The following is a 14141-nucleotide window of genomic DNA, read 5'->3' on the forward strand; positions in this document are numbered from 1 at the left end:
AGAAAGGGTCAAAGCAGGTCTGAATTAGAAGAGATTGGAATTCAGTCTGCTTGTTTTTATGTTGTATCCCTAAAGTACCCAACAAATGTCTAATGGATAAACAAGGAGGTTTTGTGTGGGTGGGTCCGTCTAAGTTCTTAACTAAAACTTCGCTAAAGCTGGTCCTTTAACTTTTGTATTGAAGAATTAATTATTTAGCTGTTAGCTTGTTAGCAGAAATCTCATTAGACTTGGAGTCTTGGGTATGTCTGTGCTCTTCCTCTCCAGCCCCTTTCACTGCCGATTCTGTTCCTATGGCAACTTCAACATTAACTACATTTGTAGTGTTTACACACACCACTCAAGTGTGGATGTAACTTCTCCTGTATCTTCTCGGCTTGCTTCTGATATTTTCTTCATGCTGAGGTAGAAACGGCCGGCTATTTCATACTGTGAAAACAGGATGCTAATGACAGTGGTCCGCTTTCAGAAATATGAGAATCCAGTTGACTTGCAGCTGGGGTAACCTGTGCTCTTTTACTAAACAGTGGCATGCCATTTTTCTTGATATGTGGGGCCAGTCCTCCAACCAAGCACCTGAAGTGAGCACGGAGGTTCTCAGTATGGCAGAAGGCAATGGGTAGTGTTTAGGTCCATCATCTCTCCCCAGATTGTTTTGAAGTGAGTCCCTAAGGCTCTGGAAGCATCACCTTGATCCCAGTGCATCTGACCAAATACAATCCTAACCTCTTCCCTTCGCCCTTCAGTTTGCTGTTCCTTCTACCTCTTTGCACAGGGTATATTTTGGATCCGTTGGTGACTTTTTCAATTCAGACTTCAATTGTATTTGTTCTGATGGCTTGTTCTTGAGCAGGTAAAATCAAGCTTTCAGTTTCTTTCTTCAGTGCTCCTTTTATAATCCATTACCAGGTTTCTATCTTTGTCTTTGGAGCAGCAGTGGCGTAGTGGTTAAGAGCAGGTGTACTCTAAGCTGGAGGAACCGGGTTTGATTCCCCGCTCTGCTGCCTGAGCTGTGGAGGCTTATCTGGGGAATTTAGATTATCCTGTGCACTCCAACACACGCCAGCTGGGTGACCTTGGGCTAGTCACAGTTCTTCTGAGCTCTCTCAGCCCCACCTACCTCACAGGGTGTTTGTTGTGAGGGGGGAAGGGAAAGAAGTTTGTAAGCCCCTTTGAGTCTCCTTACAGGAGAGAAAGGGGGGATATAAATCCAACTCTTCTTCTTCTACTGCGTAGAAATTGACCATGTAATGCTTTTCTTTGCCAGTTTTCTATTTGTGTTTTTATTGCTTTATTCCAGTTCTCACGTTTTGTTTCTTGCGCTGTCATTACATTCTGGTTCTTCACTTGCACTGGCATCTTTTGCATAGTCAGCTAAGGCATGTTTTTCTTCTTCTTCTACAGTTTGTTTGATTTGCAGTACTCTTCATCCTCCAGTTCTGCGGGGGTAGATATAATCTATCAATGTCACCACGAGGGTGTAATGCATAGCAAATAGTCACGAGGGTTTTTCCCCCCGTTTTTCGATCCAAACTAGCCGGTTCATGATCCAATTAATAATTTCAGCAGTGTTTCGTATAACAGGTATAGCCCAGATGTTAATGACTTTAATGGCCACCTCTTTGGTATTACTCTAATCGGGGTGATGCATGTTTTGGGGTACATATAAGGGGAGTAGATGCTTCTCCCCGACACTGTGAATGCTCTGCTGAGCTTAGAGCTTGGCAGGGTTGAATCTTCTTATCTAAAGGAGGGTTGGATTTTCTCACTTGAGCAGGTAGCAGGCACAAGACCCAGTTTTCATCTGCACAGAGGACCAAAATGCACTGCTGTGGGGCTTAGTGGTAGAGCATCTTTTTTTGCAAACAGACGGTCCCAGGTTTAAACTCCTGCATATCAACTTAATAGGATTTCGAGTCAGGTGATATGAAAAAACTCTTCCTGAGACTCCAGAGCATTACTACTGGTGACAGTAAATAATGGTATTGGTAGACCTGCGAACATCCCCTCAGTCAGCAATATTGACTATATATTTTGTACTATGTACTATCTTTGATTCGTGATTCATTATTGCTGAATTGTGTATTTCTGTTATTGCTGTTCTGGTCGATGACCATAAATAAAATGATTTGGATTTGGTATTGGTAGACCATTGGTCTAACTTAGGCTCATTCCGCACATGCAGAATAATGCACTTTCAAACTGCTTTCAGTGCTCTTTGAAGTTGTGCGGAATGGCAAAATCCACTTGCAAACAATTGTGAAAGTGGTTTGAAAACGCATTATTTTGCGTGTGCGGAAGGGGCCTCAGTGTAAGGCTGGTTCATGTGCTCAGAGTTAGTGGGGAAAAAGGCATAAGGCCAAGAAAAATCTCTAAACAGTCTCTCCTAAGCTATTTTGTCATTGTCTGTGCAGTGAAAGATAAATACAAAAAATAAGTAAACTTTCGAGGCAGCCGTATCAGCAAGAATATCTGTTGCTGAACAGAAGACAAAGTCGTGTGACGGGAACGTGTGGAGAGAGGACTTGAATATTGCAGAAATCTCTGGGCTCAAATTGCTTTCCAGTGGTGTGTTTGTTGTTTGGTCCAGCATTACTTAGTGCCTAAAGTAGTAATTGAGGTTTGTACTCTGGTTATATGAGAGAACATGAAGGAGCAGCAAGATCTATCTGGTACAATGCCTGATTCTGGTATTTGTGATGAAGGGAATTTCATGGCTTTTCTTCGCTGTGATCTAGAATGCACTTTCTTCATCCTGACCCACAGTAACCATTGAGACCTGTCTGCATGTTACCATGGCCTTACCTGTATATCTCTACCTGTATATCTCTACCAGTGTGGTGTAGTGGTTAAGAGCAGCAGACTCTAATCTGGAGTGGGTTTGATTCCCATTTCTCCACATGAGAGGCAGACTCTTATCTGACGAACTGGATTTGTTTCCTTGCTCCTCCACATGAAGCCTGCCGGGTGACCTTGGCTAGTCACAGTTCTCTCAGAACTTCCTCAGCCTCACCTACCTCACAAAGTATCAGTTGTGGGGAGAGGAAGGGATGGAGATTATAAGCTGCTTTGAGATGCCTTGCAAGAGAGAAAGGCAGGGTATAAATCCAAACCACTCCTCTTCCTCTTCCTACTACCCTATTTCCCCGAAAATAAGACATCCCCGGAGAATAAGACATAGTAGAGGTTTTGCTGAAGTGCTAAATATAAAGCATTCCCCGAAAGTAAAGTTTTTGTTTGGAAGCATGCCCGTCGAACAGAATACCAGAGCATGCAGCTGTGGAGCGGAAAAATAAGACATCCCCTCAAAATAAGACATAGTGGGAGCAATATAAGACACTGTCTTACTTTCAGGGAAACATGGTAATATGGGGCAGAACTAGCAATCTGGTCTGTCTATGATACAACTGTTCTTTCAACTTTTGATACTAGGAACTCATTGCCATTCCTTTCCCTCAGCTCTCCATTGCAGTCTAAATCCAAATGGTATCGATCTCTCAGTCCATACGGAAGGCATTAACCTGCAACTTGAAGGTGAGAGGGTGGAATCGTCCTCGCTTAAGAAGGAAAACTCATCCAAGTTGCCTGAGTCGAAAGGAACGCCCAAGAGGCACCACGTAGAGCCAGAAGCTTCTAAGGTAGGGCATTATGCATTGGTATTTTACATTCAGGAAGGTCTCCTGTTACTCAGTGATACAGCACATGCTTGCTTGGGATGCTAAAATTCATTAGTTCGTGAAGGGAATGGCTGGCAAAGGTTATTATGGGATTAAAGGGGCTTCTTAGAGATGCAGAAAAGGAATCCATTGGAGAATCGTACACAGATTTATGCTAACGCACTGAAAAAACTGCACAAAATTGCTGTGTATATTTATTACGTGTTGTGAGATTTCATGTGGGGCACTTTCTAATAAAAGACCCACAACAGCTAATATCTGGGTGTGGAAACATGTTCCCAGTAACAGTGTGTTTTCAGTTATTCAAACAGGCTTTCTTACATGAAGAGGCCCAAGAGCAAATTGTAGGGGAAACCCCTCAGTCTTCCCCACTTTGCCCTCTGTCTTCTGATATTTGTCCCCTCTCTTTCCTCTCTCTTCAATCTCCTCTTCCCGCCTATTTTTCCCCAACCTTTTCCCCACCCCCAAGCCCTCTTGCTAACCCTTAGTTGGACTTTCTCACTGTACCTATCCTCTGCTTGCCACTCTGCATGCCAAGTCACCTGTCCCCCTCAATCAGCAGGCTGACCGCTGGACGCACTGCTGTTTGTCTGCTGGGGGGGGGGGGCCTCCCGTGCCCAACCACTCGCCAGCATTGTGTAGTGGTTAAGAATGGTGGACTCTAATCTGCAGAGCCAGGTTTGTTTCCCCCACTCTTACACATGAAGCTTAATGGTCGACGTTGGGCCAATCACGGTTCTGTCTGAACTCGCTCATCCCCCCCCCCACCTCGCAAGGTGTCTGTTGTGGAGAGAGGAAGAGAAGGCGATTGTAAGCTGTTTGAGGCTCTTTACGGTTGAGAAGAGGAGGGTATAAATCCAAACTCTTCTTCTTCAAGCAGCAAACATGGTGATTTGGTTGTGGCAGTGGCTCCTTTTCTCATCCCGCTTCCTGCTGCTCTGCCTTCCCATTCACCTGCCTTCCTTCAGCACACATCTGCACACAGTGCTCCTCTGCTAAGTCCCCAGCTGTAAGGCTGAACACACATTCAAACGAAGTCGATTTGATACAAAAGGAACGAACTTTATTGATATGTGTCGCCCTAGCTACAGGGTGCTAGGGTTCGTGCCCTCCGTTCCACCATATATAGTCCGTTTGAATAAGGGCAATGATTGCTCATTGGTCCGTTTTCCCGCCGGGAGTCTGTTGCATCATGGGAGTCATAGTTTCATAGGTCTGTAACCCTGACACCATCCTGCCTCCATTTTTTTCATCTTGTTCTCAAACCTTGTTCTGAAAACCTTGGGGGAAGCTGTCGTTTAAGTTTGTTGAAGACATCTCCCTAGTTGGTACATGGCCCCATTCCACTGATTTAAGTATCTGCAGATGGGACAATGTTGAGAGATATATTGATGCTGTCTCTTTCTTGCTCTCTTGTTCTGAATTCTGATTATGTTCGACTCTTTAGTTATAAAAAACTGCTGACACCTGGACTTGTATGAAATTTTGGCAAAAACGACTGCCAGTAACAGTGAGACCAATGACGTGATTCGTTAGTCCTATATACACATTACAATGAATTCTCAAACTCTTCATGATCAATGAACCCATCATTTGTCTTTGTATGCATGTTGAACAAATTTTTAAAAAATATTTTTTAAGTAGTTTATCATTTAGGAATACATATTAATTGGTAGACAATCTGACTTAGTGGTTCCAGTAATAACAGAATATGATCTGCCACATAAATTATAAACAGTGTACTTAACATTTGCAAATGATAGTTACATAAGAAAAAGTGGTTTAAGATTCTAGTACATAAACATAGTGCGAAATACGCACACACACGCACACACACAGATACAACATGATGATAAATAAGTTAATAATAATCTTAAGCTATGCAGATAAGAATAGGATTCTATTTTGAGGGTCAGAATTGTATAGGTAATATAATAAAGGATCCCATACTTTATAAAAAGGATCAAGGCATTTTTTGTGTATTAAAGTTGTCAGTTTGTCCGCTGTTCTGTAATCTTGAACCTTTAACAACCATTCATCAGGTTGAACAATTTTTAATGGCACTGAACATGTTATTTTGAACCTCAGGTAATGTTCCCCATTCCCCAGGTACTATTCCCCATTTTTATATTTAAAGTGAAAACACATTGGTTTACAGCAGGGCAAGAGAGTTGCGGGTATACTCACCCTGAGGTCATAGATGCTGGCATGGAGCTCTGTTTGGAAAAAAGGTTTGGCAATCTGCAGCTTAAATATCATACTCATAAGCATTTTGGATGATTTTTCTTTCATTTTCAGTAATACTAATTAGGAGTGGCCTAATAAATGCTTTATGCTGTTGTTTAACATCAGTTTGTGTATATCTAGGACAGAGTTTCTCAAAAGTTTTGAATTTGGGCCATTGAAGACTCCCATTTCCCCAACCACTTGGTCCTCCACGCCAGCCACAAAAGAGAGAACTTGGCTGATGTAACAGAGATGTAACTTCTGAGTTGACCTATATGCACAAGTGTGCTTTTCAGTGTGCAAGAATTGCAGCTTATCTATCTCCCATGTCCACTTGCAGTTTCGTTCAGGATTGCTCCCAACCCGGTTGTTTCATTCCGGGTGCCATCAGCATTCCTCATATAGACAAGATAGCAGCTTTGTAAATACTAATTATATCTATGGATTGGCTCTAAGCTCTTCCGTAGGTAGAAAAGTGTTGGATTATAAACTTAATATTTAGCAGAATGCGGAATAAGAGACCATGAGACAATTGTTGTTTTTGTATAAAAGAGTTTACTTGCTAACAGGAAGGGTTTACATGGAAGAAAATAAAGAATAACTTTCTATCCTAGCTCTAACTTGGTTACATTGCTTAGGGTCATGTGATCCCACTTAGTGCCTATCTAGCAAGGCAGAGATTCACCTCTTATGGTGAATCTTGTTGTATACATCGTGTGAGAGGTGTTGTGAGATCTGTGTGAAACAAAGAAACATACTTAACTTTATAACCACTGATTGCATGACTTGTCTCACATAGGCAATGTGAGACAAGCTATTGGTTAACTGACCAATAGCTTAATCAATTGAACTGACCATAAAACTCTGACCTCAGTAACTAATTAGCATGCATGTGGTGTCTGAATTGTGACAGACACTTGCAAATCCCAACAAAAAGGCAGGTAGTGGTCCCCAAAACAGCTGGGGTGCTGAATTCTTGAGAGATCCAGCAGTGCAGTGGTTAAGAGCAGTGGACTCTAATCTGGAGAACTGGGTTTCATCCCCTCTCCACCACATGAATGGTGGACTCTAGAGCAGTGGACTCTAATCTGGAGAATTGTTCTTGTTTCTCTACTTCTCCACAGGTGGCCTACTGTGTGACCTTGGGCTAGTCACTGTTCTCTCTGAACTCTCTCAGCCTCATTTACCTCACAAGGCGCCTGTTGTGGGAGGAGGGGAGGGAAGGCAATTGTAAGCTACTATGAGACTGGTTCTGGTGGGTTTTCCGGGCTGTGTGTCTGTGGCCTGGTGGATCTTGTTCCTAATGTTTCGCCTACATCTGTGACTGGCATCTTCAGAGGTGCATCACAGAGAAAAGTCTGTTACACACTGTGAGACTTCTTTCAGTAGAGAAAGGGTGTGTGTGTATAAAAACCAACTCTTTTTTCCCATGAGACCAGCATGTCGTAAGGAGGGAAATTAGGCAAGGCTGAATGAAAAAGCTGTTCCTGTTCAGAAATTTGAGCACCTATGTGCCCAAGCACTAGACAATTTTTTTATGTCCCAAATGTTTAAATATTAAAATAAACAAACAAATAATTTCTTTTAAATGTTCAATCTCTAGGTTTAGATAATAGATAAAAAAGGGCCTGAGATTAAAAGCAGAAAAAAAATAAATTTCATGAGTGAAAAAGCTGAATAGATCCAGCTTCATATAAATAATCTCAGCCCTAACACATAAGTAATTGGCATTCTAAATGGTTGGAGGCCTTTGTGGCAAAATGCAGACAGAATTTAAACAGAAGGAAGAAATTCATCAGTAAACCTCAGGCATATGAGGCACTGACATAAACTAAACAGAAACACAGTTTTAAATAATATGTTGTTCTAACTGAGGTGGTGAAAGCTGTACAAGACAGGTATTGAGGAGCCCCGAGGCGTTGTGTCAAGGTTTCTGAAGGACAAACTTCCACCTCGTACATGTGTTGTGAATATGTAGAGAACTTCTGTATGGAAAACAGAGTCAGCACAAGGAATTTGTTCACTTTTATTTACTCATCCATCCATCCATCCATCCATCCATCCATCCATCCATCCATCCATCCATCCATCCATCCATCCATCCATCCATCCATCCATCCATCCATCCATCCATCCATCCATCCATCCATCCATCCATCCATCCATCCATCCATCCATCCGATTTGATTTTGTAGACCGCCTCATCCCCAAAGGGCTCTAGGCGGTTCACAATACAATGAAAACCAATAAACTACTTAAAAACATCTAAAAACATTTAAGTTCAATATGCTGCATCAATTCCAATAGTAAAAGTTCAACCATATTGGTGGCACCCGGTCTTAAGGCCGGCCTTAAGGCTAGGAGGGGCTGGCAGCGCCCAAAAATGAAACCAGCGGGGGCACTGCCAGAGATGACAAAACTATGGCAGGGCCTCACAGGGGGGCATTTTGTTGGAATTATTATCAGTAATTAGGGTTGCCGGACTCCAGGTGGGGCCAGGAGATCTCCTAGACTTACAAAACATCTCCAGACTGCAGAGATCAGCTCTGTTGAAGAAAATGGCTGCTTTTTTTTGGGGGGGGGGGGTGAACTCTAAAGCACAATGCCCCACTAAGCTCTCTACCTCTCAAACCTTGCCCTGCCCTGCCAAGACTCCACCCCAAATATCCAGGCAACCCTACCAGCAATACCGAATGAAGTTGGGTCTTCTGTGATGTCTGGCAATCAAATAATCAATTATTGGGCTAAGTCAATTTTGTTTTTCACATTTGGTGTGTGGTAGGACTGACTGTATTTTTATGCAACCCTCAAAAGACCATGGTTTGCACTTTAGTTCCTGGTGTCACATTTCTGGCCTTATAAACCCTCTTTCTTTAATGAGATGGAGATTCCCTTTTAATTTATTTAAAACCCTTATGACAAAACGCAGTGCCGTATGATAATGGAGTCCTGTGATTCACTCGAGTTCCTCTCATTAAATCCCTTCTAGGCCTAATATTGCCATTCATTATCTCTAGTGAACATGAAAATATTGTTGTGGCGGGAAGGTGGGAAATGTCCGAGGAGTAGTTTCTTTGTCTTCTTACACTTCTAATTGGTTTCGGTTTGAGAACAGACAATTTTTAGCTGACATTCAAGAGCATTCTAGCATTTTGAACGGATAGGATATCACAGTTGATTGCATTGTTAACTTGTGGGGAAACATTAACCAGTGTTCGTATTTAACATTTTTCATTCTGCTTTCACCCCCCCGCCCCGCAACAATTATTGCACATATTCTTCTTGAGTGGAACTGGTGTCTACAATTTCTACAGCTGACTTGTCTCCTGAGAAGTTCTATTTCTTTCTCCTAAGATCTGGACTGTTGAGGAAGCGTCTGCCTTCTTGTTTCTGACTTTTCAGTGTGAGATAAAAGAAATAGAGGGAGTCCATGTAAACAGAAGGTACCTTGTGGGGCAAGATATCCTGTTTAGATGTCACTTTTTAGCTTCTGTCTGCCGCGCTGCCCGCTGGAATGGCTTTCCAGTCTGAGCACATAGCTTTATAGATGAATTACCATTCAGAAAATAGATTCAAATCACATTAAAAGAGTCAGTGATAAACTGCTTACAGTGGTTAGCAACAAAATCCACAACTTCCCAACAGAAAAATCTAGTATCTCACGGAGCACAGGCAGCATGGTTTAGATATCCTCAAGGACCAACTGTAAGCTCTAACAACAACAAATACATTTTAAAAATTGATGTGTACCGTATTCACTCGAAAGGAAGGTAGCCCTGAATGTAAGATGGCCCACTTAAAAATAGTATACCCCCAAAATAGTATACCCCAAAATACTATATATTTAGTATACCCCCAGATGTGTTTATTAATGTGCAAAACTGTAATTATAAGCAAATGTAAGAAGATTCCTTTTTTAAAATGGCGAACCTGGGGAAAAATGGCATACCTGCGTTTGCACACCCAGTGTGCAAGGTGATACATTGTGGTGGTTATTTATTTATTTAGTGTTTTTTAAAAGACTTTTTTTAAAAGCCAGACTTGCTTGAGGTGACTCAGAACTAAAAAGTAGAACTGAACTGAACACACAGTTGAAAAAACCCACAAAGCTGTACCTCAAAAAACAAAAGCAATCAAAACAGCCAACTAAAAGCAAGTCAGGGGTTAAAAGCACATGAAAACAGAGCACTCTAAAATAATGTATATAAACCAGTTATCAGTTCCAATAAAACGGTTTAAAAAGACAGAAAAAAGTTTGGAGTGCTGTGGCATATTTAAGATCAATAATCTTTTTTCTTGCAATAAACTTCCATGCGAATACACACTTCTTCATATGGATGCACTCCAAAGCTTATACTGAAAATAAAACTTTGTTGGTCTTAAAGATGTCACTGGAGTCCCAACTTTTTTATTCTTTTTCAGACCAACACAAGGTACCCACCTGAATTTTAAAAAAGATGAAAACTCTTAATTACAAGCCTGGATAAAGAGAAATGATTTGGCCCAGTGTCTAAAACAGAGTAAAGCATTTAAAAAGCATGGGGGGCACCACTATAGAAGTTGTGGTCAATACTTGCCTTCCTACTTAAGGCAGATGCAAGATTTGAAAAGAAGATCTCAACAGATAAGCTAGAAAATACAGAGGCGGTGGTCCTCCAGGTACCTTGTCCCCAACTCATTTAGGGCCCTTTCCCCAAGGCTGTTCAGATGTGTGAAGTAGCAACAATATTGGCATAGGCCAACATTTGGGTCATATCTTGATAGGTATGAAGCATACATTGCCGGAGATTCCCACAGAGTTTCCGGTTGCGATGGGAAAATCCAGGAGAAGAATGATTACAATGGTGTAGTTTCAATTTATGTATGGATCTACCACTGGAGCTGTTGTGTGCTAGCCTTTCTTGAGTTAATTATGTCCTAAATATTGACCTGAATATGCTAAAATGTCTCATCTTCAGACTTTTCTAATAATTAGGATGTCTTGGATAACAGATTTTCAGCTTTTTACCTTGACTGTTTGGGAGCAGAATCATAGAGTTGGCAATGGTCTTAAAGGGTGTCTAGTCCAATTGACTTTAGTTAGAGAGGCCCTAACATGTCTGCAAAGCCTCTGCTTGAAGATTGAGAGAGAGAGAGAGAGAGAGAGAGAGAGAGAGAGAGAGAGGAGAGAACCATTCCTCAAGGTAATTAATTTCATCATTTAACTGTTCTCTCCATTAGTTAGTTTCTCAAAATTTCAGCTGGGATTTGTCCTTCTTAAACCCACTGGTTGTAGTCCTGCTTTCTGAAGCACCAAAGAACAAATTTCTGTCCTCTTGTGTGTGACAACCTCTATGTTAATATGTCCCCATCTTCAGTCTTTTCAAGACTAAACTCATTCAACTCCTTCAGGCTTTCCTCATGGGGCTTGTTTTCCTGACCCTACCCATCTTAATATTTTATTTATTTATTTCTTAGATTTATATACCGCCCGATCCCCGAAGGGGATCCTTAACGTCATTTATTTTGAGAGATTTTAAAATGTCTTCCTACCCATATCTTCCTTTTAAAGATTTTTTTTAGTAATTGGGGTGCCTTGCAGAGATGTGTTCCAGATGTAAGGTTTCTAGCTGATCGGGAATTGTCTCTACAATTCTGATTCCCTGAGAGTAAATCATTTAATTGAAGGTATCTTTGTACATATAATACTTTTATGTCCAAAAGTATAAAATACAGAAGCTGGATTCTAATGTTGAGCTTGGAGCCGAAGACATTTTGTCCTCTTTGTACAGTGAATCTTGGAGTAATTAGATTTCTTTCATGTAACCCATTAGAGCTAGAATTACATTTTCCCTTTAAGAAGTAGTTGCATTATTATTATTATAATATCTGAGCTGGCCAAGTAGCAGAGCTCAACAAAAAATAGTAGTCACAGAATTAGGGTTTTTTTGTTTAAAAAAACCCCACCCCCCCCCCCCCCCACCCCCCCCCCCCCCCACCCCCCCCCCCCCCCACCCCCCCCCCCCCCCACCCCCCCCCCCCCCCACCCCCCCCCCCCCCCACCCCCCCCCCCCCCCACCCCCCCCCCCCCCCACCCCCCCCCCCCCCCACCCCCCCCCCCCCCCACCCCCCCCCCCCCCCACCCCCCCCCCCCCCCACCCCCCCCCCCCCCCACCCCCCCCCCCCCCCACCCCCCCCCCCCCCCACCCCCCCCCCCCCCCACCCCCCCCCCCCCCCACCCCCCCCCCCCCCCACCCCCCCCCCCCCCCACCCCCCCCCCCCCCCACCCCCCCCCCCCCCCACCCCCCCCCCCCCCCACCCCCCCCCCCCCCCACCCCCCCCCCCCCCCACCCCCCCCCCCCCCCACCCCCCCCCCCCCCCACCCCCCCCCCCCCCCACCCCCCCCCCCCCCCACCCCCCCCCCCCCCCACCCCCCCCCCCCCCCACCCCCCCCCCCCCCCACCCCCCCCCCCCCCCACCCCCCCCCCCCCCCACCCCCCCCCCCCCCCACCCCCCCCCCCCCCCACCCCCCCCCCCCCCCACCCCCCCCCCCCCCCACCCCCCCCCCCCCCCACCCCCCCCCCCCCCCACCCCCCCCCCCCCCCACCCCCCCCCCCCCCCACCCCCCCCCCCCCCCACCCCCCCCCCCCCCCACCCCCCCCCCCCCCCACCCCCCCCCCCCCCCACCCCCCCCCCCCCCCACCCCCCCCCCCCCCCACCCCCCCCCCCCCCCACCCCCCCCCCCCCCCACCCCCCCCCCCCCCCACCCCCCCCCCCCCCCACCCCCCCCCCCCCCCACCCCCCCCCCCCCCCACCCCCCCCCCCCCCCACCCCCCCCCCCCCCCACCCCCCCCCCCCCCCACCCCCCCCCCCCCCCACCCCCCCCCCCCCCCACCCCCCCCCCCCCCCACCCCCCCCCCCCCCCACCCCCCCCCCCCCCCACCCCCCCCCCCCCCCACCCCCCCCCCCCCCCACCCCCCCCCCCCCCCACCCCCCCCCCCCCCCACCCCCCCCCCCCCCCACCCCCCCCCCCCCCCACCCCCCCCCCCCCCCACCCCCCCCCCCCCCCACCCCCCCCCCCCCCCACCCCCCCCCCCCCCCACCCCCCCCCCCCCCCACCCCCCCCCCCCCCCACCCCCCCCCCCCCCCACCCCCCCCCCCCCCCACCCCCCCCCCCCCCCACCCCCCCCCCCCCCCACCCCCCCCCCCCCCCACCCCCCCCCCCCCCCACCCCCCCCCCCCCCCACCCCCCCCCCCCCCCACCCCCCCCCCCCCCCACCCCCCCCCCCCCCCACCCCCCCCCCCCCCCACCCCCCCCCCCCCCCACCCCCCCCCCCCCCCACCCCCCCCCCCCCCCACCCCCCCCCCCCCCCACCCCCCCCCCCCCCCACCCCCCCCCCCCCCCACCCCCCCCCCCCCCCACCCCCCCCCCCCCCCACCCCCCCCCCCCCCCACCCCCCCCCCCCCCCACCCCCCCCCCCCCCCACCCCCCCCCCCCCCCACCCCCCCCCCCCCCCACCCCCCCCCCCCCCCACCCCCCCCCCCCCCCACCCCCCCCCCCCCCCACCCCCCCCCCCCCCCACCCCCCCCCCCCCCCACCCCCCCCCCCCCCCACCCCCCCCCCCCCCCACCCCCCCCCCCCCCCACCCCCCCCCCCCCCCACCCCCCCCCCCCCCCACCCCCCCCCCCCCCCACCCCCCCCCCCCCCCACCCCCCCCCCCCCCCACCCCCCCCCCCCCCCACCCCCCCCCCCCCCCACCCCCCCCCCCCCCCACCCCCCCCCCCCCCCACCCCCCCCCCCCCCCACCCCCCCCCCCCCCCACCCCCCCCCCCCCCCACCCCCCCCCCCCCCCACCCCCCCCCCCCCCCACCCCCCCCCCCCCCCACCCCCCCCCCCCCCCACCCCCCCCCCCCCCCACCCCCCCCCCCCCCCACCCCCCCCCCCCCCCACCCCCCCCCCCCCCCACCCCCCCCCCCCCCCACCCCCCCCCCCCCCCACCCCCCCCCCCCCCCACCCCCCCCCCCCCCCACCCCCCCCCCCCCCCACCCCCCCCCCCCCCCACCCCCCCCCCCCCCCACCCCCCCCCCCCCCCACCCCCCCCCCCCCCCACCCCCCCCCCCCCCCACCCCCCCCCCCCCCCACCCCCCCCCCCCCCCACCCCCCCCCCCCCCCACCCCCCCCCCCCCCCACCCCCCCCCCCCCCCACCCCCCCCCCCCCCCACCCCCCCCCCCCCCCACCCCCCCCCCCCCCCACCCCC

General features: G+C 49.8%; 1 protein-coding gene across 1 annotated transcript in view; it reads left to right on the plus strand.

Moving 5' to 3' along the window:
- Positions 1 to 14141, plus strand: part of SAMD12 (sterile alpha motif domain containing 12) — a 261340-nt gene that overhangs the window by 16971 nt on the left and 230228 nt on the right. The window contains exon 2 of the mRNA XM_048507594.1: positions 3460 to 3638. Coding sequence (XP_048363551.1) covers positions 3460 to 3638 — 179 coding nt within the window. The remainder of the gene's footprint in view (positions 1 to 3459; positions 3639 to 14141) is intronic.

Source organism: Sphaerodactylus townsendi, linkage group LG09, assembly GCF_021028975.2.
Source record: "Sphaerodactylus townsendi isolate TG3544 linkage group LG09, MPM_Stown_v2.3, whole genome shotgun sequence".
NCBI classification, from domain to species: domain Eukaryota; kingdom Metazoa; phylum Chordata; class Lepidosauria; order Squamata; family Sphaerodactylidae; genus Sphaerodactylus; species Sphaerodactylus townsendi.